We start from the raw sequence: 26,879 nt of genomic DNA, 5'->3' as shown, positions 1-26,879 counted from the left end.
TCAAATATCTACTATTACTACTAACACTCGGAAAGCATGCACTGGACCTTGGAGGCAGGCCAATCCTAATAATCTATGGTCTGTCCCTCTGTCCTCTACTACTTTGCTTTTTTTCATGAAACATAGGATTTCATTTGGACTATGGAACTGCCAGTCTGCTGTAAATAAAGCAAAAGTTATTTCATTTATTGCTACTTGTTCCCATCTCAACCTCATGGCCCTGAACTGAGACTTGAATCCAACCCAGGGACACTGCCACTCCTGAAGCCCTCTTCACAAATTTTACTTTTTGCCACACCCCTTGGGGTTAATTTAAAAAATGTCTAGACACATCTTTTTCACTAGCACCTGACGAACTAATACTAGTACTTACCTATTCTTTTCTGTTCTATTCGATTCCATAAAAGATAAAAACCCTGGCTATGTGCAGTGTGCTAGACTAATTGAGACTTGTATTCTGTTGCTCTCTTGTTCGTCTGATTGCTTCTATTGTTCTCCTCATGTGTAAGTCCCTTTGGATAAAAGCATCTGATAAATGATTAAATGTAAACGTAAATTTAAACGACTGAAAACTCATCCCATCCTTGAGCATCTAACTGCCTCTTCATAAACTCTATGCCTTTACTTTTTTATTCACTTATTATCTCTTACCCCTTTTTATATTTACCAATTATATTTATATTTATCTATTTTATCTATCTTATGGTCATTTTTAGATAAATGAATAAATGGAAATATTAATGGATTATGGACTCATATTTTAGTCTTGATGGATTTGTTTCTTGCAAACACAGCTTTTGGCTTCTAAAGCATTAACCGATGGACTGGAGTGCTGTGGATTATTGTGATGTTTTTATCAGACTCTCATTCTGACGGCACCCATTCACTGCAGAGCATCCATTGATGAAGAAGTGATGGAATACATTTCTCCAAATCTGATGAAGAAACAAACTCATCTACATCTTGGATGGCCCGAGGGTGAGCACATAATAGTTCATTAATAATAGTTCCCTAAAAATAGCTAATTAATGTCATCACTGTGAAAACCCTCTTTTGTAATCTCTATTTTTTGAACACTAGCAACAACACAAAGGTCATGGGTTTAATCCATGCATAAACTGATAGAAATGAATGCATTGAATGCAATGTAAATCACTTCAGACAGAACTCTCTGCCAAATGCATAAATTTAAATGTTAATTTTTTACATTTTAAATAAATAAAAATAACAACACAGTGGCGAGTCTCTGAAGCCAATATGAAGTGTGAACTCATGAATAAAAATGCGTAATTGACTCTGTCTACGCTTCTGCGTCTCAGAAACCCAAACTTGTCAAGACAATAAACTAAGACACTATATTATACATATTTTCCGAAGTTGATGTTTTATACATTTTGAGAAAGATAAACTAACTTTTGTGTCTCAAACTCAAGCGTGCTGCACAGTAATGAGGCACAATCTTAATGTGTGAAAATTCACAACATAAGCTCGTTTCACTTTGAGATGTTTGCAGATTTGACCTGACACAGCGTTCTTTAATAATCCCTATATCGACCTTAATTCACCTATCAAGCGCTCACCCTGTTCAACGGTCCACAATAATTACACTGACGACCTTAAAAGCGATCCACTGTAATGCTATTCTCTGATTATGCGTGCAGGTGAGTGGGTTATGAAGCTGTCTGTCTGCTGTCGAATCTGTGTGTTTCCATTCACTAAGTGCGAGGCATGCTGCTAATGGAGCGTTAAAGATTAATGACAGCCTCGTTAAACTCTCATTAGAGCTGGTCCTCGAGATGCACGTTCACTGTTTACGTACTCAATATTAGCCAGAGGGAGCAAAGCAACATGGGAACATCCAGATGCAACACCTTAGTATTTAAAACAGCACAGATAATTGGAGTTGCTTTGAAATGAGGTAATTAAATCATCTAATTACTCAAGAGTTTATTGAGATGATGCACATGCCGACAGATGGTTAAAAGCTTGCTATATTAAAAGTATTAGCATAAGTATCTGATTTCATTCATAATATGAATCGCAGGACTTTATAAAATGTTAAAATGGTAGATGAGTATTTTACGTCTTGAAGGATTCGTTTCTTAAAAACACGCAGCTTTCGTCTTCTCCAGATGTTCACTGATGGACTGGAGTGCTGTGGATTATTGTGATGTTTTTATCAGACTCTCATTCTGACGGCACCCATTCACTGCAGAGCATCCATTGATGAGACACTGATGCAATGCTACATTTCTACACACCTGATGGAGAAATACTCATCAGATTTTGGATGGCCTTGAATGTGAGGACTTTTTTTTAGCAAATGCTCATTTTTAGGTAAACTATTCCTTTAAGCTTTTATTTAAAAAAAAAATGTGCATGCAAAAAATGCTGCTCACCTGTAGTTTAACTCTCACACCATCGATGTTCAGCACCTTATTCTGCAATAAAACAGAAGAGGAAAGAAAGATCAGTTTCACAAGTCATGGATTTGAACAGATCCCTGCTGATGTCTCATTACTCTTTAACTTTGGGTCACTGAGCACAAGCGCTCCTAACTTTCCTGGAAAGCAGCGCAGATCCATCACGCTTTGAAGGTGAGATGTCAGAAGAGAATGTGGCGCTTCTGACTTTGAACTTTTATTAAATCTCCAGAGATGCCACAGCCACGTAACACAGCTCTGTTCAGCTTCAATACGAAAGTCCAAAAATAGCTCTTTACTTCTGTGAGCACTGAGCAGTATATATGAGGGTTCATTTTATTAATATTTACACATTAAATTGACCAAAAGTGACAGTAAAGATATTTATAACATTACAAAAAAATTCTATTTCAACTAAATGTTGTTCTTTTGAACTATTTTTCATCAAAGAAAAATTAAATATATCAAGTTTCCACAAAAATCTGAAGCAGTAAAAACGGACTTCAACAGTAATATGAATCTAAGAAACAGTTTTTACTGTATTTTTGATCAAATAAATGCATTAAGTAAATATGTTACTAGATATAAACAAATTATCCCACTATATCAAATTACAGTAACTGTTCATTAAAAATATTTAGGATATTAAGTTGCATGTAGAGTATAGCTACTTTAAAACCTAAAAGTAAACCTCAACAACAACCAAATCAGAGAAACATCATTATTATATTATTTTATCACACACTTATTTTTGGATGTGTTGTTTAAAATGAAAATAAAGATAAGCAGTAAAGCATTTTCTTTCCTAGAAATTAGTTTTTTAATAAGATCACGGTTTACTTTACATTCTCAGACAGATTTTCCCATGCAGTGCACACCGCACAAGACTCAACTAATCAATTATAAACATTTGGTGGCATTTATTATAACGATCAGTTTATGCATTAGTTGTAGCATCGTTAATGAGCATGATAGAAACCTATGGATTTCTCTTTCTAGCATCTTTCTAGTAACAAAACCTGTGGAAAAGTGCCTCCATGATGGGCGTCGTTTCCTCCTGTCACACTTTAATTGAGTAAAGGTCTTTTTATAGGCCTTCTGGGAGCTGATCTTAATCTAAGCGGATGCACATCCTAATGAGTGTGAATACGACATGCTCTCATTAAACCATTACTGTCACACCTAATGATGAGTGAGAAAATGAACACACACCAAGACTGCACAAACACATGAAGAGTTGCTTGCTGTCAGCAGTTTACTGACTCATTGGCTAATAAAGTCATGGCAGGTCTGGTTTATTTTCTCTTTTGGATGTACTGTATCTTCCTCTGGTGTAGGACGACAGGTTGTTCTGCTTGAGTAGTGCTGAAACCATTAAAAACAACAGCGCTGTCATCTTCAGGCATGTTTTGACATCAGACCGCCTGACTCTCAGCGCTGAGCACACACTCGATTGCAAGGTGTGACACTTTCCTAAAAAAGCTCAGTTTTGCTGTTTCTCTGCTAAAGCAGTGGGCGTCAGGACTCGGGTCAGTTCAGCTGTCACTGCATCAGAATATGACGATAGTTGCTGGTTATGCATCATAATAAACCTGCGGTCACACCGAGGAGCTGAAACTCATGGAGAAGGTTTAATTCAGGAACAAACCAGAACAAACATGACACTGAGAAGCAGTACGCAACACATTACAGTGATTTAACATGGTTAAGAGAGGAGGCACTATGCAAAGGCTTAAACAAAACTGTAGATCAGTAAAAAAAAAAAAAAAAAAACTGCCTACAAAATTAAATTAAATTAAATTAAATAAAAAAAAGTTAAAAATAATAATAAATGTTTTGTCATAATAAATTATATAAATATATAAACAACATAGAAATATGATAATAATACAATTATGATAATAAAGATTATATATAATACATTCAAATTACATGTTTAATATACTATATACTATTTTGTCAACATAAATTATACATATTTATATATATAAATTAAAATGGAACAACCTACTATTTACACCCAAAAGTATGCCTATACAATTTAAATCTAATAATTGAATTTATTAATTTATTATCTGTGTTTGTGTGTCTGTGTGTGTGTGTGTGTGTGTGTGTGTGTGTGTGTGTGTGTGTGTGTGTGTGTGTGTGTGTGTGTGTGTGTGTGTGTGTACAGCAAAATGATGCATTACAAGGGAGTAAAAAGGACACAGAATTACAACAGAAACTTTGTAACATTAATGTAACATTATTACAATTCTGGCTAATATGATAAAACAACAATTATTTTCATGTTATGGCCAAGAAAGATATCAATAAACATCCAATATTAAAATTATATAGTACAGTTATGTAGAAGTACTACATTCATACATTAATGTATATTAAAATGAAACATATCAGTTTGTAAATTAATTTTTTTTATTAACATTTAGACATTAAGGCGAAACTATATGTTATTTATGTTATGACTAAAACTAATAAAACTACATAAAACTAAATTCATTTATTAATGAATATATAGTATTTTGCCTCAGGGTTATTATAGTATCGTTAACTAAAACTAAAACCATACTAATATTTTTGTTATTCCAAATAAAATAAATCTTAAACAAAATTAAATTAAATTAATTATAAAAACTTATTTTATTTCAGATATTTTTCAAGGCAACATTTCTCATTTTCATTGAATTTAACTTGATGTACTAAAATAAATAAAATATAGCTGAAAAAATATATTAAAATTATATAGACATATTTACAATACAATAACTCATACAAATGACAAAAGTGCAACTTTTTTATAAAAAAATATATATTATTAAAAACTTAAAAAAGCAATTCTATCTCAGTAATACTAAAACAAGGCTGTTGTGCCAATAAAAAAAGAGAAACTCTAATATATATGATAAATCTCACTGAATTATATTCAATAGTCCATTATCCACAGCACAATAATGTTCATCTTTAGAAAGGTGATAAAATCCATTAAATGAAGAGGTCTTGATAATATATTTAAATGCCCCACACATAATGATAATGAGTCTGTTCAGGGTAAAGGATTAGACTCACTCAGGCATAAAAAGCCTTATATAATCAGAAATGCCAAGTGACCTTACACTAAAGAAATATCCCGCTCTAAAACTTCAGTTCAGCTACAGTTTTACATTTTTAAGTATATTTAAACTGGCTATAAATTCAACTCATATTTTCAAGTTCATTTAAAAACAGCTGAATTATTTTGAGGTATGACTTTAATCTTTTATTATTATTATTCTAATCATACGGTTGTACACTGCTTTTCAAAGTTGCAAACAATACACAGATTAATATATTTTACAACAAAATACTATTTCAGATGTTAAAAATTTTATGTTCAATTCAGTGCTTTACTTGCAAACTCTTTGTAATTGTTTCTACAACCTTTTTTAGTCATTTCAATTCTTTTTTTTTAATTAATTTTAATTATATGAATCAGACTTTAAAAATCGTGCTGAATCTCATGTTGGTTTCATTATACTGATGTAAAATAATGAAAAAAGTAAAAAAGTTATATGTTTTATTTTTGTGTAGAGTGCGTTTAATACTTTTTCACTTTTTGCAAATGTGTGTATATACATTTACAGATTATATATATACAGATTATATATATATATATATATATATATATATATATATATATATATAATCTTTTCTTTATTTTTTTTTTTTTATATTTTTATATATATTTTTTTTTTCGAAGTTGCAAAGATTATCGGATTATGCTTTACAAGAAAACACCATTTAAATGTTTCTATTTTATGTTCAATTCAGTGTGTTACTTGCAGTTTCTTAAGCAATTTCTGAGTGAAAAATGTTTCCAGCAAAGTCATTTCAACACATTCTTCCTCTTAATTTAAATTATATTAAAGTCTTCTACAACACCAGGTTAAAAAATGCACAAATTATTTTCAGTACAAGAAATGGAGAATCATATTTTGCCAGGGCTTTTCTTCTGATATGTTGTAGGTGCAGGATGATGTTGACTCTGGTGAAGCACACATGAGACGCTAAAGATGAGCATCACACGTCACTCTGACATTACAGCGGCAGGAGGCAGAGAGCAGCTCAACACTGTCCTGATTTAATTACCAGCAGACACCTGGGCTTCCCAGCGGCAGACACACACATACACACAATTTATGCAGCTTCGCTTCAGCCGTCATAGATTTCAGAAATACGCACATATTTCACTGTATAGCTCATACAGCAGGATCTGTGAAAGGATTCTTTCTCATAATTTGAGGAGTGTAATAAGAGTATCACTTAGTTCCTTTTCAGTCGATCAGGTTCTACGTTACGTCAGAAAGACACTGACGAATGGGGATCTCGCCCGAGAGCCCAATCACCTTCGAGTGGTAACAAAACGAGCCAATGGTACACAGAGTACCTTGGTCTGCGGTTGATATATCGCTCCTCGTGATGGTCACGATCGCTGGGTCACGTCTCTGGGCTTCCAGTACGCTGAGACTGCGTTTGAGGATGACTTATGTTCTCATTGCGGGGACATGAGCATCTCGGCGTTAAGATTGAGACTCGATAACCTTAAAAGGTATAGAGCCCCCTCTGCCGCACCCGTTCTAGCTCTTCTTCTCGTAAGAGGGTTACTTCGGCTGGTGGCCAGGGTCATCTGAGGGGTCACGTGTGGGCTTCCCCGACGAGCGAACCTCCTCAGGCCACACCCCCTTCACAAACACCGCAGCCGGTTGAGTTTCCGGATGAGTTTGCTGGACCCTCTCAGGCTACTGACATCTCATTCGGGGCTCGGGAGGATGACCTAATGTTGATCGCCGCATCACAAGGCGGGCTTGAGTCCTCAGCTCTCGAGTGCGGGGATCTGGCGCACAGACACCTCGCTCCGAGTGACCATCACTCCGGCCTGCCTCCGAACCTTCACTTGTTGGTTGGACCTCTCGTTTCTACAGGCTGGTGTTCCCCTAGACCCGGTGTCCAGACATGTTGTGGTATCAACAGATGCCTCTGCCACGGGCTGGGGTGCCATGTGCATCGGGCATGCTGTGTCAGGTTCCTGGACAATTCCCACTGCCACCCTTGGCACGGATGCTCTGGTGCACAGCTGGCCGCTGGGTCTGCGCAGGTGTGTGTTTCCCCCAGTGAGCCTTCTTTCACAGACGTTGTGCAAGATCAGGAGTCAAGGTTGCTCCATATTGGCCCGGCCAGACCTGGTTCCCTGAACTTGTACTCCTTGCGACAGTCCCTCCCTGGCCAGTTCCTCTGAGGAGGGACCTTCTTTCTCAGAGACGGGGCACCCTCTGGCACCCGTGTCCCAATCTTTGGAACCTACATGTGTGGGTTATAGACGGGTCACGGAAGGTTTAGGTACTTTGCCACCTCAGGTGGTAGCTACCATCACTTCAGCTAGAGCCTTGTCTACCAGACATGCCTATGCTTTGAAGTGCATCCTCTTCGTCACTTGGTGTTCTTCACGTGGGAAGTTGTGGCCTAATGGTTAGAGAGTCGGACTCCCAATCGAAGGGTTGTGGGTTCTAGTCTCGGGCCGGACGGAATTGTGGGTGGGGGGAGTGCATGTACAGTTCTCTCTCCACCTTCAATACCACGACTTAGGTGCCCTTGAGCAAGGCATCGAACCCCCAACTGCTCCCCGGGCGCCGCAGCATAAATGATGAACACTGCTCCGGGTGTGTGCTCACAGTATGTGTGTGTGTTCACTGCAGTGTGTGTGCACTTCGGATGGGTTAAATGCAGAGCACAAATTCTGAGTAAGGGTCACCATACTTGGCTGAATGTCACTTCACTTTCACTTTCACGTCCTGAAGACCCCTGAAGATACTCGATCGGGTCAGTGCTTTCCTTTCTTCAGGAAGGGTTGGAAAGAAGGCTGTCTCTTTCCACCCTGAAGGTCTATGTGGCTGCCATTGCAGCTCACTATGACCCTGTTGATAGTAAGTCTCTCGGGAAGCATGATCTGATCATCAGGTTCCTGAGGGGGGCCAGGAGGCTCAACCAGTCTCACCCTCAGCATGTTACATCCTGGGACCTCGCAGTGGTTCTATCAGCACTGCAGAATGCTCCCTTCGAACCCTTGCTCTCAATAGAGCTTTTATTTTTTTAAGTTTTTATAATTGAAAACTGCCTTTGTAAGTCCTCCTTGAGCAGACATCCAGCTGGAATATGCTACCCAGTGTATTCTGTGTCAGCTATAGGCCCTCACTCGCGCTGGCCTCATGACAGGGTGCTATCACTCATCACTTGACATTCTGCTTTCATGCTAAATTTAATTCTATTTTTGCCTTTTTTTAGTGTTTGTCAATTTTATTAGTTTTTATAAATAATTAAATAGTAATTAAATTTTTTTAAAATATAGTATTGATTAATTTTATCTTTTAGTTTTAGTTATTTTATTGCAAGTAAAATTAAACGAAAAAAGTTACCTCAGCAACTAGTTGAAAATGTATATATATATATATATATATATATATATATATATATATATATATATATATATATATACACTGTATATATATATATATATATATATATATATATATATATATATATATATATATATATACACTGTATATATATATTTATTGCAGCAGTGCTATTTCAGTATTGTTAATATACTATTATAATTATGAATATTTTAAATTAGCTAATCTTCTGTTTTTATTTTAATTTTAGTTCAGGTTTATTTATTTTGTTGTGCTTTTGGCATTTTCATTAAAATTCAATAAAACAAAATATTTTTTATTTTATTTTAAATATGTCTATAGTTTTAAGATGTATTTATTTATTCAAATGAAACTAAATGAAAACGGAAAAAAATCCCATGCCAATTAGCTGAAATAAAATAAGTGTAATATATTTTTAAATAATCTTTTTAATATTTTATTCCATTTTAGTTAACATTTACTTTAATTCAAGTAACAAAACTTGAAAGTTTCCTGTAATAACCCTGTCTTGCATCTCTCTCTCTCTCTCTCTCTCTCTCTCTCTCTCTCTCTCTCAGGTTTAAAGCTCCTCTTTGAAGAATGAATTGATAATGAGTCTCAAACTCTGAAAGCTCAAATTGTAATTTCACTTCTTTCTCTCATGCAACAATCAGTTAGGAACCTAGGTGTGCTACTTGATCGCAATCTTTCCTTAGAAAGCCACGTTTCTAGCATTTGTAAAACTGCATTTTTCCATCTCAAAAATATATCTAAATTACGGCCTATGCTCTCAATGTCAAATGCAGAAATGTTAATCCATGCATTTATGACTTCAAGGTTAGACTATTGTAATGCTTTATTGGGTGGTTGTTCTGCACGCTTGGTAAACAAACTACAGCTAGTCCAAAATGCAGCAGCAAGAGTTCTTACTAGAACCAGGAAGTATGACCATATTAGCCCGGTCCTGTCCACACTGCACTGGCTCCCTATCAAACATCGTATAGATTTTAAAATATTGCTTATTACTTAAAAAGCCCTGAATGGTTTAGCACCTCAGTATTTGAATGAGCTCCTTTTACATTATACTCCTCTACGTCCGCTACGTTCTCAAAACTCAGGCAATTTCATAATACCTAGAATATCAAAATCAACTGCGGGCGGCAGATCCTTTTCCTATTTGGCGCCTAAACTCTGGAATAACCTACCTAACATTGTTCGGGAGTCAGACACACTCTTGCAGTTTAAATCTAGATTAAAGACCCATCTCTTTAACCTGGCATACACATAACATACTAATATGCTTTTAATATCCAAATCCGTTAAAGGATTTTTAGGAAGAATTAATTAGGTAAACCGGAACCGGAAACACTTCACATAACACCCGATGTACTTGCTACATCATTAGAAGAATGGCATCTACGCTAATATTTGTCTGTTTCTCTCTTGTTCCGAGGTCACCGTGGCCACGAGATCCAGTCTGTGTCCAGATCAGAGGGTCACTGCAGTCGCCCGGATCCAGTACGTATCCAGACCAGATGGTGGATCAGCACCTAGAAAGGACCTCTACTGACCTGAAAGACAGCGGAGACCAGGACAACTAGAGCCCCAGATACAGATCCCCTGTAAAGACCTTGTCTCAGAGGAGCACCAGGACAAGACCACAGGAAACAGATGATTCTTCTGCACAATCTGACTTTGCTGCAGTCTGGAATTGAACTACTGGTTTCGTCTGGTCAGAGGAGAACTGACCCCAACTGAGCCTGGTTTCTCCCAAGGTTTTTTTCTCCATTCTGTCACCGATGGAGTTTCAGTTCCTTGCCGCTGTCGCCTCTGGCTTGTTTAGTTGGGGTCACTTCATCTACAGCGATATCATTGACTTGATTGCAAATAAAAACAGACTATTTCAACTGAACAGAGATGACATCACTGAATTCAATGATGAACTGCCTTTAACTATCATTTTGCATTATTGAGACACTGTTTTCCAAATGAATGTTGTTCAGTGCTTTGGCGCAATGTATTTTGTTTAAAGCACTATATAAATAAAGGTGATTGATTGATTGAATCACAGCTGTTTTTTTCAGCATTTCTGGTCTTTCTTCCTTCAGGTTTCTCATTATTAGTCCAGCCTTTAGTTCATTTAAACTTGAAGTCGAGTACATTTTCTGAAGCAATATCAATCTCATTCTGTTTTGGAAGACTATTAGGCCTGGATTATAAATATTTAATATTCATAACAGTTTGCTGGTAATACAAATTTAAGCAACATCATGAATATCGCGATGCATGTAATGTGCTTTTCATTTGCCAATTAAATTTCCATAAGAGCATGTCATTACACTAGTTTTGAGACTCATAAGCGTGTGATTGCATTTTAATGGTTTTCATTTTAATCTCAGGTTTAAAACAGTTAGAGTTGGTAAAAAAATTAGTTCAATTCATTTTAATCACTCAAAATAATGCATGGGTTTTAATCTTCAGTAAAGTTTTTAAAGTCTCTTATATTTACTAAGGCTGCATTTATTACAGACAAACACATCGAGAGGGACAATCAACCACACATATGTATTATACATTTCCAATAAAAACACATTATTATGATGTCTTCAAATGTTTCACTAAATTATTTGTCTGTAATATATTAGTACAATAAAATGCTAATAGTATTTTTTGATTCTTAGATTTCTCTCTCTCTCTCTCTCTCTATTTATATATATATCTCACAGAAGTTTTTATTTTTTTTTGAATTATCTACAAAATTGTACAACTACATAAACACATAGAATGTCACTATTTAATAAAGACACTGATTAAAGCTGATTGAAAAATATTCTAATTAAAAAGTATTAATTCATACATTTTACTGAAAATATCAGAGAATTTTAGATTTGTGATTTCCAGACATATGATGAATTAATAATAAATAAATAAATAAAAATCATGTAAAATACTGATACTGTAAATCTCATATGGGGTCAATAATAACTTAAAATGTACAGTATAATACTTTATAATAATATGTTAATTATAATACAACATATTTTTCATTAAACCAATTTTTAAGGTAATTTATTTTATACACACACACAAATAATAAAAAAAAAATCTTTAAAAGTATTACAAATAAACAATATACATTACAAAATAATAGAACAATAATTAAAACTTACAATAATAATTAAAAAGTAAGTTTTTGTGGTGAACAAAAGTAAATTACTGCCAGCAAAAAAATAAATAAAAAAATAAATAAAACAGTGTGGTCAAGTTGTTTTGGTGGCAGGTGTGTGTGGTAAAGGTGTTTCAGGTCACTGCAGTAAGAGCTGTGTGAACAGACACTCTTATAATCGACCCTAACGACCGGCTGCGTTCGGACGCTGACAGGTGCTTATTAATATTCATCACCAGCAAATGCAAAAAGCCAGAAAAGCTGCTGGGCAGGGCCAGCTGTCACTCAAACTCTCAAAACCTGACAAAGCAACTTCTCATGAATATTAATCTGCAACAAACTCCAGAAGAGCTGAGCGAACGCCTCCACCACATATTTCCTGATTTCCTGCTTAATGTGCAATTAAAATAATAATTAATTTAGCTGCTGAATGTCTTAAGGATACATTGTGAACCTCTGAAGGTGTCTGTTTCTGTGCTGTTTGCTTAATCGTGCACAAAACAGTGTAATTGACCTTTTCAGCAGACCTTAAATGATTGATGAAATGACGCGCCTGAAGACAAACATGAGGCTCACTGCTAGCTCTGCATGAGCAGGGATTAATATTAAGGATGTCATATTGATGCTTTCAATATTACAAACCTATCAGTGAGATTTTGAATTAATTTGCCATTTTATTGTGAATTTTGAGGTATATATTACAGGTATATAATTTCTAAGTATTATCTGTAAACTTAACATTCACTGAAGAAAAAAATACATGATAAAAAAATGTATAATTTAAAAAATATTTAAATTAAAATTGATTTTAAAACTTTTTTCATATTATTAACCCCAATTAGCTACAATAATTACATGCATTTTTATACTTTACATGTAAATAAAATATATAAAATTAATAATATGTTAATAATTGCATATATCACATATTTATAAAATATACATTTTAATCATACTGAAATAAAACTGTTAATAAAACAATAACACTTTTCAGTGTTAAGTAAAAACAGTCTAAATAAAATAAATAAATTAATGAAATTAAATTAAAAAAATATTAATTAAAAACAAACTAAACAAATAAAATAAATATATACATTAAATAAATATAAAAACATTTTTGTGTGTATGTGTGGGGGAGGGTCAGCAATAAAATAAATAAATAAAAACTAAAACCAGCAAAATAAAACAATGAGCATAATACCAGCAAAATATGTAATCCTAAAGTAGGACACCGTCTGTGCACTTTCATTTTAAACATATATTCAGCCCAATCTATAATACTAGGTTTCCAGAAGGCAGAGCACTGAAGTGAACCATGCAGTGATTACACTTCCTCATTAGCCTCAACAGCACTGGAAGCATTTCTCGTTAACGGACAGAAAATTGCCTCTGTCATTATATTTGGTCGTGGGGTATGTCGCAACTTTGAGTAATTAAACATTTCCCTTAAATTATAATTATATACAATATATATATATATATATAATAAAAGGTAATTATGTGTATCAAGGCAAATATTCACTGTATTTGTCCCTGTCTATGAAACAGGAAGAGCGAGTGCGCAGTAATTAACTCTCATGGCATTTGTGAGTTAATGGACTGACATGCATGCATTAAACAATTTGCAGTCAGCTTATTCTGCTGTAGCTGAGTGTGAAACATTCTCCGTTCCTCTGTGTTTTATCGTCTGAAAGATTTGTCTCAACAAGCCAGAAAACACAGATAATAAACACATGCATGTTAAATGACAAACCTCCCATGTTTAACATGTTGCTAAGACATTTCAGCATTTTGTGATCATGGTTTAGCATTTTTAGCCTGTTTGCTAGCATTATTTATCATGTTGCTAGCATTATTCAACACATTAGCATGTTTTAACATGTTGCTAGCATGAATAAAGAGTTTGCAGTCCGTTTATTCTGCATATAGCGGAGTGTGAAATGTACTCTGTTTGTGTTTCATTAAGAGATCCGAGAAATAACATACAATCTGAAAGTAGGCAACAACAATCTTGTAAACACAATTCAACGCCGACTTCTATCAGTATGTCTTGTTTTAATGTTGCAACACATTTTAGCATGTTTATAGCATTGTTCACGTTTTATGTTGCTAGCATTATTTAGCATATATTGCTAGTATGATTAAGCACATTGCTAGCATGTTTTATCATTTTGCTAGCATCGGATTGTTTCAAAACAGTCAAGGATCAGGACTGAGTTTATCTTATCAATCACAGAGGTGGATAACTGTGTCAGACTGAAACTTATGAGTGAATGTCTCTTGTTTACAACTTAGTCTTGTCAAAGTTAAAGGGTTAGTTCGACCAAAGATGAAAATTAGCCCATGTTTTACTCACCCTCAAAGCATCCTAGGTGTATATGACTTTCTTTTTTCAGGCAAATACAATTGGAGCTAAAAATACAAAAAGTTAGACAGGGTGTAGGCAGGTGTTTTTGTCCAAAAGTAGTCAAATAAAGCGCGCACATCCATAATAGTCACGCGAGTTTGTATACAGAAACAAAGGAAGCAACGTTTGCTTACTTAAGTAAAAGAAAACCGGTCTCCTCTTGGTTTATACTCCAACATTTTTCTTTACAAATCCTTCTTTTGTGCTTCTAATTTGTGACTGTTTTGTTTTTGTTTTGCTCTCTTTGCGTTCATCACAAATCACCGGCGTTTACTCAATGCATGCTTTCACGTACGACAGTCAGCAGAAGAGAGAAATATATTATATGTATATGTATATGTATTTATGTAAATATATGTATTTTTCTTACAGAAAGGCATGGATTCACTACAGGAGGCTTTTATTCACCCCCAAGAGCCGTGTGAGGCACATTTTATTATGGATGCGTGCACTTTCTTTGACTAGTTTTGGACTGTTGAACAAAAACACCCGCTTACTCCCATTCTAGCGCTTGGAAGAGCCAGGATATTGTTTAATATAACTCAGATTGGATTCGTCTGAAACAAGAAGTCATTTACACCTGTGTTTTGAGGGTGAGTAAATCATTGACTAATTTATTTTTTTTGGGTAAACTAACCCTTTAATTAGATAACACATTAATGCAATCTAGCTGATTAAAGTTCATAAACAAACTTTGATAATGGAGTGACAAAGGTGAAGCTATGTGAAAAGATTTTGATTTATTTTTGTTTTGCTAATTTGCATTTGTTGCTTTAGTGAAATAAATATAACCACAGTAACTATGGTATTTACCAAAATAACTGTATATATGGATAATAACACTTTATCTAGAGACAAATGAAGACAGAGCTGAAGCGCTAAGAGCTCTGAAACCTAGTTTAATTCAGTCCAAGGTGGATTTTCAGCTACCTTTAAGAATTAATAATAATAATAATAATTATTATTATAATTTTAATTATAAATCAAACCAGCAGTTTCAATAGTTTGATATATATATATATATATATATATATATATATATATATATATATATATATATATATATATATATATATATATATATATATATATATAAATTGAAAAACAAATAGTTAAAATAGCAGTTTTACTACCTTAATAAAAACAACAATAATAATAATCAAAACATTTGGATTTTTTTTACTAGCTTTAATAATAATTTAAAAAAGCAATTATAAAACAGTTTGAGAACATTATTATAACTGATAATAATAATAATAGTAATAATGTTATTTTTATTATAACATTTGTACAATAAATAGTTAATAACAATAAAAATAATAAATAACAGTAAACTGTAGTTTCACTAGCTTTTATATTAATTATAATTTAAAAGCAATTATTAAACAGTTGTTTTATTAGCTTTAGTAATTTTAATCATTAAAAAGCAATTATAAAACTATATATTTTTTACTTTATTAATTTATTAATAATAATAATTATAATAATAATTATTAAAAACAATTAGGTAGCAATTCTACTAGATTTGATGTTGATAATAATAATAATAATAATAATAATAATAATTAGAAACAAGTTTTATTAGCTTTAATATTCATATTAATAAAAAAAACAATATTTGTACCTTTACTGCTACTAATACTAATACTAATAATTTACAAACCTAAAAAAAACATTAAACTCCAAATTGTGCTTGTATTTGTGAGAGACAAGGTGTGATTGTGAGATTCATGCCGATGCTGTGACAAAAGCAGAATAGGTAATTGATTTAAATGTCTGAGTGAAGATCATCAGATCTTTCCAGGATCAGCCAATCACCAGACTCTGTGAATCACCAGACTCATGCTCTCGTCCCTTTCCTCCCTCTTTAGCCCTAAAAGCTGCTTTATTATGCACAGAAACAGGCTGAAGCGCTGCGTTCTGATCTCTATGCAGCGCTGAATCTCTTCTGCTGATCTTTCAGCTCAAACGACTGAAGAAAGAGCTGATCACACGTGTGCTGGAGGACGTAAGGGAATATGAAGAACAGTGGAAATCAAGAGGATGTTGTGTTTAATGAGCTTGTTAGAACATGAGTCTGAGGGTGCGACCCACACCGGGTCAAACTACAAGAAGCGTTTTCAAAAGATCCCAACATGCTGGAAATTTCTGCTTTCAGTGCAGTGGCGAAACACATAAAAGACCTGTTCAAGCACAAACTTCCAAGGCTGTCGAAACCGAATCACCTTGGTCACACTTTGACTGCTTTTCAGAGACGGCCGTGGCACAGAATCATGGGAAGAGTCTTGCTGAAATGCATTTTTTTATTATACGAAGTTAAAATAAAATGTGAATCTTTGCAGGACTAGCTTCCAGCTTGTTGTATCACGGGTCAGTGGTTTTCAGTATTACACAGAAACACAAAAGCATCTGTACACTGAAACGCTTTTATATAACAGACCCCTTTTAACTCTCGTAACACATTTGGATCCTTTCAGACCTGGAATAAATATAAAAATATCTAAAACTTCATAGTTTCTAGTAAGGGAAGGAATCTTTGGCCCTGAAGATAAAACTATTTTGCATTTACATAGATTTTTTTACAGTGATTTGTAAAGAGATGTAACCATTTAAAAAAAAATGTTTCATGTGTGCAAAAAGGGGTTAACTTTAGGTGTATATTTTTAGGTATACACTTTAAAGACTGTTTTGTTGATAAACATGATTTATCAATTATTAAGTCAAACAGAATACATGTATGGAAGGTTGTTTTTATCTTGAAAAAGAACATAATGATTTTTTTTTATAACACAATTCTAACTTTTAGTTATTTTATATTCCACAATTCTGACTTTTTTCTTCTAATTGCAAGTTTATATTTCAGAATTTGTTCACACTTTATTCTAAGGTCTAATTCGCGCTATTAACCAAGCATTAACTACTTTTTACTTTTTTTGTGTGTGTCAATTTTTTCTCACAGTTGTGAATTTATAACTAACAATTTTGTCTTTTTTTCTCAGAATTGTGAGTTTATGTCCCACAATTATATATATATTTATTTTATTTTTATTTTTAATTTTTTTTTAATATAACCTTCTAATTACAAATTATCTCACAGTTCTGACTTTTGTGAGTTTATATCATGCAATTCTGAGAAAAAAAAGTGACAATTATTTAATTGTTTTTAATCAGAGCGAGAAAAATGCTTCCATGAGTCTCAGTATAAATAGCTGTATTAAAAAAAAGGAAAGAAATGTATACAGGAATTTCATTTCTTTTACAGCAGATTTCCATGTCATATCCTAAACAGACTGCACACACGTCACAATATCTTCACCCAGCTCATAAGTCTCTGTCTGCTTCAGAGGACGCAGGGTTTAAGACTGAGACGCCGGCTTTATCTTTGGCTCTGACAGGAAGTCGGTTTTGAACACACTGTCTGTCTGACGAATGACACAGGATTATTTCAATCTGCAGAAGAGAGATCCAGAAAGTACACAGCATATGTGAGCAGAAGCGTCTGGGTTAGGCTCACATGTGCAGAAACAGATGCACAGACCTTCGACACACGTTAAACACCGCAAGCGCTTGAGCCACAGCTCTGCCGGTCGTTTCTTTAGCACACATTAAACATCCATCAGTCTCTCGCTGATGAAGTCCATTCATTCCTGCGCTGATAAAAGACACGTCACACTGAACAAAGACTGCTAGAGAACCTAATACTCTCATTTGCAATGATGTACCAAATCCAATCTTCCTAAATGAGGACATTAAATAGCATTTTATTTTACCCACTTATAATGCAAATCAAGTTTTCTTGAATAAAAAGCTCACTTTTTTAGTTTTGCATGAATATTTCCAACCTTCTTTCTGAATTAAACTCAGTTTTTTCCTGCTATACCTTTTCAAAGGGAATTGTAATTTTTTTTAACAAAAAATATATTGATTTATATGTTTTATATAACATAAACAGATAATATTCACTAATTTTATTTTTTATTTTTAGTAAATTTCACAATTACAAAGAAACAGCAAGCAATTAAGTATTCAAGAAACTTTTTTAACTAAAAAACATATTTCACAGCTTAATAATATACTATAATACTATACTGCAGTACTATAATAACTATAACTTCTCAAACCTTATAAACAGTAACTTAAATACCACTCGTACTCTTTTTGCCACTGTTGAGAGACTGACAAACCCCCCAAGTCAGATTCCCAGTGATATGCTATCAGACAGCAAATGCAATGAGTTTGATTCTTTCTTTTCTGAGCAGATCATCAATATCAGGAAGGCGACATCCTCAAGTAATGCAGAGGTCAGACTGATTCAGCCACAAAATCAAAAAGATAATATGTCTATTTTTGAAACAACTGATAGCAAAATTTCTGGAAGACATAGTGCAGCACCTAAAATCGTCGACCTGCTATCTTCACACTTCCCACATCTTTTTTCAAAAGTGTGCTTGACTGCTTAGAAGCAGATCTTTTAGTAGTGAACGCCTCACTTCTCTCTGGGACATTTCCAAACTCCCTAAAAACTGCAGTTGTAAAGCCCCTTCTGAAAAAGACCAATCTTGATAACACAATTTTGAGCAATTTTAGACCAATATCTAATCTTCCTTTTATAGGCAAAATTATAGAAAGGGTAGTTTTTAATCAGCTGAACAAATACTTAAACTCAAATGGATACCTGGACAATTCTAATCTGGAATTAATTAAGATAATAAATGATATTCGCTTAAATTGTGACTCTGGCAAAATATCGGTGCTGGAATTGCTAGATCTCAGTGCTGCGTTTGACACTGTCGATCATAACATACTTCTACAGAGACTGGAAAACTGGGTCGGGCTTTCTGGGATGGTTCTCAAATGGTTCACGTCATACTTAGAAGGGAGAGCCTAGGAGAGCATAAGTCTAAGTCGACGTCCATGACATGCGGAGTCCCACAAGGCTCTATTCTTGCACCGCTCTTGTTTAGCCTGTATATGCTCCCACTAAGTCAAATAATGAGAAAGAACTGAATTGCCTATCACAGCTATGCTGATGATACCCAGATTTACCTAGCCTTATCTCCAAATTACTACAGCCCCATTAACTCCCTCTGCCAATGCATTGATGAAATTAATAGTTGGATGTGCCAGAACTATCTTCAGTTAAATAAGGAAGTCATTGCATTTGGAAACAAAGATGAAGTTTTCAAGGTGAATGCATACCTTGACTCTAGGGGTCAAACAACTAAAAATCAAGTCAGGAAAATCAAGTTTTTTTTAAGATAAAAGTCAGAAATTTCTAAATTTAATCATGCAATTTTGAGAAAAGTCTGTATATATAAACTGTCAGTTTTGAGAAAAAAAGTCAAAATTCTTTTGCCTAGATAAATTGCAAGAGGTCATCTTAAAATTGTGGGATTTAAAGTCAAATTATAGTTGAAGTCAATAATGAGACTATAATGCACAATTGTGAGATCTCACTTTTCAATTCTGAGAAGAAAATTAATTAATAATTAATAATAATTAATGATATAAAGTCAGAATTGAGAGATATAAACTGTCAATTGCGGGAAATAAAAAGATTTAAGTTGCAATTACTTTTTTAAATATTTTATTCTGTAGCAGAAATAAAACAAACAAACAAAAACGGAACTTTGAGATATTAATTCAGAACTGCAGAAAGTCATAATTCTGAGATAAAAATCGTAATTTACATTTACATTTATTCATTTAGCAGACGCTTTTATCCAAAGCGACTTACAGATGAGGAGAGTGGAAGCAATCAAAATCAACAAAAAGAGCAATGATATATAAGTGCTATAACAAGTCTCAGTTAGCTTAACACAGTACACGTAGCATGGGATTTTAACTAATATAATAAATAAAAAGAAAACAGATAGAATAGAAAAAGAATAGAGCAAGCTAGTAAGATTTTTTTAAAGAATAGAATTAGAATAGTGAGTGTTAAAGTTAGAGGGTCAAATAAAGATGGACGAGATGGGTTTTAAGCCGATTCTTGAAGATTGCTAAGGACTCAGCTGCTCAGATTGAGAGCCAGTGGTGGTTTTGTAGGCAGACATCTATTTCATCCATGTCAGAATCCAGCTTCCATAAACAGTGGTAGCCAAATAAAAATCAGCTTTTTATTTTGAGTCACACTGCCTCATAAATCTAATAAAATCTCCTAATGGTTGAATTTCTATTCAAGTTTACAAGGTAGAAGAAACACCGGCTTTACAAGATGTCTACACAGGTGCTGGTGATAAAAAAGACACACACACACACACACACACACACGGGAACCCTCCATCTGGGCTCGTCCTGTAGAGAGATCCTCTAGCCCTCATTAGCTCCAATAAAGATCAACAGCACTGCTATCAGACTCAATGACATTCTCTCTCTGTCCGCTGGAAAACCTTCAAAGTTTCACTGACGGATGGAAAACAAAAACTAAAAAACTGTGTGGTTAAGAAGTTATTAGGCATTGCTGTCTGAAGTGATTTCCTCACATGCATCAAACCCAGCTGAAGCCAAGGCCTGTGTCAGATCCGACTAAACGTTGGAGTCGCTCTGATCCATTCTGCTTTAGAGAGAAGGACAGAACACATTCAGTGACCGAACAGGACGCTCCACAGCTCTGACACCTGGGAGTGAACCACCGTTAAAGATGGAAACATGTTTTTGTGTACTGTCGACTAATTGGTATTAATTACTTCTTTTTAGTTACTGTATCAGGACCTAAAAAATAAAACTTTAAAGTAAAAGAAACATTTCTGTTCTTTCCATTTCCACTTTGTGACAAACAGATGTAAACCTGGAGAAAATATCCCAGAATGAGAGCTGTGTGTTCTCTGTGTGAATAAGCAGATGATCCACCGTATTGTTTCTCCAGGTGATTCTGTCCAATCGCCAAAGGCAGTTTGCTGACATGCTGAACTGCTTCTGGAGCTGGAGGACTGATAACAGAATGATTTACTGTCTAAACAACACTTTAGCAATACTTAATGAGCATTTATCCATCTCTAGGCTTTGCAAAAATCATAATCAAAAGCCAAGAGCACATCTAAAATAAATAGTTTTGTGGTTATGGTGCTGAAATGTTTACTGAATGTCTGCTAGACTCAAGGGCAGAGCACAGATCTGCTGCAAATAAACACTGCAGGGACTCATTCGACTAAAACACGGCACAAACCAAAACACTGTACGCCAATCAATGGCATGCATCAGCAAAACCTGATACATTCCAGAAGATCGGAGCCTTTATAGTAAGGCAAGAAGTTCAAAACATATTTCACAGTCCTCTTCATGTCAGTTAATGGAACAAGACCTATTACTTGATAAATGTATGAAATTATGGATACTTTTAATTATGCATTTTTATATATGTATGCAGTTATGTGCTTATTTATGTATTTATTTGCTTAAGCATGTAAGAATTTATGTTTTATTTATAATTGTTTAATGCATTTATGTATTCATGTATGCATTTATGAATTATTATTGGTGCATTTATTAATGTATGTATTTATGTATGTATTTGTGTAATGTACTTTATGTATTGTATTTATACATGCATTTATTAATTTTTTATTATTTATTTTATAAATGCATTTATTAGTGCATCTATGCATGCATTTATGTATGTATGTACATATTTATGCATTTAAGTATTTATTTATGCATTTATGTTTTTTATCTATGCATTTACTGGTGCATTTATTTATTAATAGATTTATGCATTATTGAATGTATTTCATTATTTTTGTATTTATGCATTTATGTATTTATTTATATGCAGCAAGGCTCTGCAATGAAGAGGCCAGTGTAATTAATTGGTCTCCAGCCTGATTCACTATAAGAGCCTCTCTAAACATCAATGAGCCTCTGGTGAAACAACAACATCGTATTGTTTCAATTAATATTCATTAATTAATAAAAACTTTTTACCCCAAAATATGACATATAAAGTGAGACAATAAAATGATTAAATGTACACTCACATGCATTAAAGGTTACAATGAAAATGTTATTGTATGACTTTTTAGAGTCAAATTCAAAATGTGACTGAAAATGTGAAATCAAATGAACCGACATGTATACAAACATTAAATTTCTCATGCATGTCTTCTAAAAAGATTTTACTAACAGACAGTATTTCCTTGATTTACTCCATAGTTGTTTGCAAATGCACCAATAGCACCATATTCGTTCAGTTTCATATCGCCACAGTGCTTTTTCAATGACAAATCATAGTTTAACATCCTACTCTGCAATAAACACTTACTGAGAATAATAGACAGGGCATGCTATAAAGATATAAACTGAATATAGAAAGTGATTTTGTAATAGGCTTGAGTCAGATGAGAATAAAGACAGGGCAGAAAGTAGTAAGACTCTTTATACAGTCTGCATTATGATGAGTCAAGGTCATTAGTGTGGGTGAAAACAGACAGAAATATCACTATATGTGTAGTATAGAGCTTTGTTTGTGTGCAGGAGTAACTCCATCTCTTCCTATTGATAAGAGAGAGAGAGAGTGTGTGTGTGTGTGTGTGTGTGTGTGTGTGTGTGTGTGTGTGTGTGTGCATGTGTGTGTGTGTGTGTGTGTGTGCGTGTGTGTGCATGTGTGTTGTGTGCTCGGGGTCCTCTATGAATGCATGATTGTGTGTTTGTGTGAGGATTGTGTGTGTATTCCTGCTGCAGCAGCGGATCAATATCCAGTGAAAGAATTCGGAGACGAGGACGTCCAATCTTAGTTCCAGAAGGGAAATAAAAGGACAGTTTCTGCAGTCTGTCAGACAATGACTAGTCTCAAAAGAGAGTTAAAGACTCGCCAACTTAAAAAGTGGAAATCTACTTCTGCTACATGTATTTCTCATATTCCCTTCATTTCTTTTCATCTTTTACCTCAGGAATGTTTCTAAAGCGGAGAACGCAATGGAGCAGATACAAAATGACAGAAATATTACGGTACGATACGGTAGAAAATTTACAAATTATCTTCTTAATTTCCTAATGATTTTTTGCATAAAAGAAAAATCTATAATTTACAATGTTTTTTTGGCTATTGCTAAAAAATATACCCCAGAGACTTAAGACTGATTTTGTGATCCTGGGAAACATATGTGTTGTTGTTATCCAATAAATGTTTTTCAGTTAACACATCTGACAGCTTTTTTATTTACAAATGCAAAACAAACTCACTTGAATGGACTGTCCGATACTTATTTTTTTATAATAAATGCTGTTCTGTTGAACTTTTCTACTCATCTGTGAATCCTGAAAAAGCAAATGTATCGCAGTTTCCACAGAAATATTGCACAGCACAACTGTTTTCAACACTGATAATAATCAGAAATGTTTCTTGAGCAGTAAATCATCATATTTTCATGATTTCTGAAGATTATATGACACTGAAGACTGGAGGAATGATGCTGAAAATACAGCGGAGCATCACAGAAATACATTAAATGTTAACACACATTAACAAAAAACAGTTATTTTAAATTAAAATAATATTTCACTAATTTTAAAGTATTTTTGACCAAATAAATCCATCCTCGGACAGCACAAAAAACTTTTATAAACAATGCACAATTGCTTTTAGTTCATTTAATGCATGCATATGTAGAACTAGATCACTGCATTTCGTAATCTGGATTCTCAAGAGTGATTGGTGCAAAGCAAGATTGGATTGCACTGGGTATTTTATGTTTTATGCATCCAGACACAGAGGGAAAAATAGCCTTGTTTTCTCTGCCGATCAGAAAGCACAGCGAGCGTCCTGATGAGTGTAAGCCACGAGACAAATGCAATCGAGTGGTGTGAAACCATTTTTTCCAACACCATTCAGATGCAAATAAGCCGCTCTGGCATTTCAGCAGATGTAGCTCAGAAAGTGTCCTACACCTACAGCTCTGCTATAAGTGAGCTTTATGAATACATTGAGCTGGAGAACACACTGGGCTCCTGTGTTCAGATTAAATCAACTAAAAGGCAGGACTTTCACTCATGCAGGACGGACGAGGAATTTCAAAAGAAAAGCTGCACATTGTAGCTCTGCTCCAAAACTTATTGAGCTGTATAAACGCTAACGGTCAACATCATTACTGACCAATCTGGACACAGCAAATCTGAACAGCACACAAACGAAGCGTCCAGGAGACCCTAATCACAACTGATGTCAATACAGGTGATGCAATAGTCTAATAAACATAAATATACATGACTCACACACACAGTATGAATTTAAGTATGCATTATATTTATAATCAGCCTTCTATTTCTATTTATTTTTCTACTAAGTTGGTTTATTGTTATATGATTAGAATAGGGCCAGAAAGTAAGTCTATGATGACTTAAAATGCAAACTCTGTTGCTACATCACATTATGAGATGTAGAGAAGCATTTATAAAAGATTTGTCAATTTATATTGTGTTATTTTTCAAGCAATGTTCTGGTGAGGTTCTCTCAAGGTTACGAACAAACATTTTTCTAGTAACATTCATTCAAAATGTATCTGCTGTTTAATAACATTCTCAAAATGTTAGAAGAAAAACATCAGGGAATGTTTTTCTGAAACATTTTAATTGGATGCTCATCCAGCTTTTTTAGGGTTATACTTAAAGGTCCCATGTTGTACACTTTTCTGGAGTTTTATTTTAGGTTTTAAATAACTTATGAATATATATTTGTGGTATGATTACCAAAAACCATCTCATTATATTTTCACAGCTCCTTTCTCAGGAGGTCTGCTAAGAACAGGTGGATTTTATAATGTCTAATTAATATTCATGAGCCCCTCTTCTGATTGGCCTTCTGATGTTGGGTGCCAGAATCGACGTAATAAAGCCTCAAATTATAAATTTGATCGCATATCTGCTGCTGTAACATTACTAAAATTTAACATACAGAAAACATTCAAAACATTAAACAACAAAAACTTCAAGAATTCAAAAGTGACCGTGTTGCACAAGGAACAAAATAATGTTTTCCTTATCATTTACAAAACTCCCCAAAAAAGCGTATTAAACATTAAACACCTGGACGCTTCAAACTCTAAGGGAACATTCAGAAATAATGTTTTCAATACTTAATAAGAACATATTTTGCCAGCTGGGGTGAGAGTTTCATTCTCTTTTACATTTACAGTTCTGTTCCTCTATTTCCTTTATGCTCACAAACTGACAGCCAAAATTATTTTTTATGATAATCAACAAGGATATTATCGATCAATAACGAAGATGAACTGACTTTATTACAATCACTTATTTATTTGTCTGACAGTCTATTATACACTGGGAAGATGTGTATGTATTACATGCATTAAAATCCATTTACAATTAACTCCAAGGACAGAAAGAGCACAAATGACACATAAACAGCTTCTGTTTATTACACGTTCAGTTGTAATATTACTATCCTGCATGTTTTGTCAGTGCAATGCAATAAAGTCGCAGAGATCTGTCAGACTGCACATTACGGCAGCGCATGTTTTATTAATACTTCATGTCCATTTATTTGACAAAGTCATGTAAAATGCAAAAGAATGTACAGTTAGCTGATCGTTAACACAGATTAAGCCCATTTCTCCACTCCAAGTAAATGTCCTGGGTGTTTATTTTGTAGTAATGACCATCTGACGGCATATTTTATAGTAACTTTAGTATGCAAGAAGTGAATTTGCACAATTTCTGGACAAGTAGGAATTCTGTCAGTAACTTTTAGCTCGATTCAAAGACAATGAAACGGATGGTAGGTCTAAAGCATTGCATCCGGCAGTCAGTGTGAGAGGATAACGGGGATTACAGATGAAACGGCTCAATTACAGCACAAAGTCTCTCCTCTGTATCACTGTTTACAGAGCACAGCCTCACAAACGCTGCTTCTGCAAATCCGACAAGCGTATTACTGCTTCAAACAATGGCAAGCTGGAGTTTTGGGACTAGAGATGTAGACAGGAGCGTTTGGGAAACCTGTCTGCAGTGAAATCAAAGTAAAGGCATACTAATGTGTTATGAATATTCATATGTTACTGAATATTCTATATTTACTTCTGTTATTGAATATTCTGTACTGAATATGTATCTGTTACTGAATATTCTATATAAGTATTATTATTTATTTTGGTTGTTGATGTTTAACTGTAGATTGGTTGGAAGTGATTTGTTCTGTTAAATGTGGTGTCTGTGTGTTAAGCAGCCGTGACAATATAATTTCCTGCAAAGGATCAATAAAGTATCAACAAACAAACAAAGGCATTAACCCTCATAATGCATTCGGGTCCATTTTGACCCGGAAGAGATGCATGCAAAATAAAAAAATACATATTCTTTAAAATAATAATACATTATTTTTATTAAGGGAAGAAAACTTTGTAAATGCCTTAAGACACTCAAAGTACACATTTATTTTACACATTTAGTTGTGGACATGTTCGGGTCATTTTGACCCGGGT

At 34.2% G+C, this 26,879-nt stretch overlaps 1 protein-coding gene across 1 annotated transcript in view; it reads right to left on the bottom strand.

The window, feature by feature from the left end:
• The window catches only part of rab26 (RAB26, member RAS oncogene family), a 65,988-nt gene that overhangs the window by 32,661 nt on the left and 6,448 nt on the right, over positions 1–26,879 (bottom strand). Inside the window, exon 3 of the mRNA XM_026277414.1 lies at positions 2,400–2,441. Coding sequence (XP_026133199.1) covers positions 2,400–2,441 — 42 coding nt within the window. The remainder of the gene's footprint in view (positions 1–2,399; positions 2,442–26,879) is intronic.

The sequence above is a fragment of the Carassius auratus genome, chromosome 12 (assembly GCF_003368295.1).
Source record: "Carassius auratus strain Wakin chromosome 12, ASM336829v1, whole genome shotgun sequence".
Classification (NCBI taxonomy): domain Eukaryota; kingdom Metazoa; phylum Chordata; class Actinopteri; order Cypriniformes; family Cyprinidae; genus Carassius; species Carassius auratus.
Note: the sequence above shows the minus strand (reverse complement) of the source record. Positions and strands in the feature narration are given on the sequence as shown.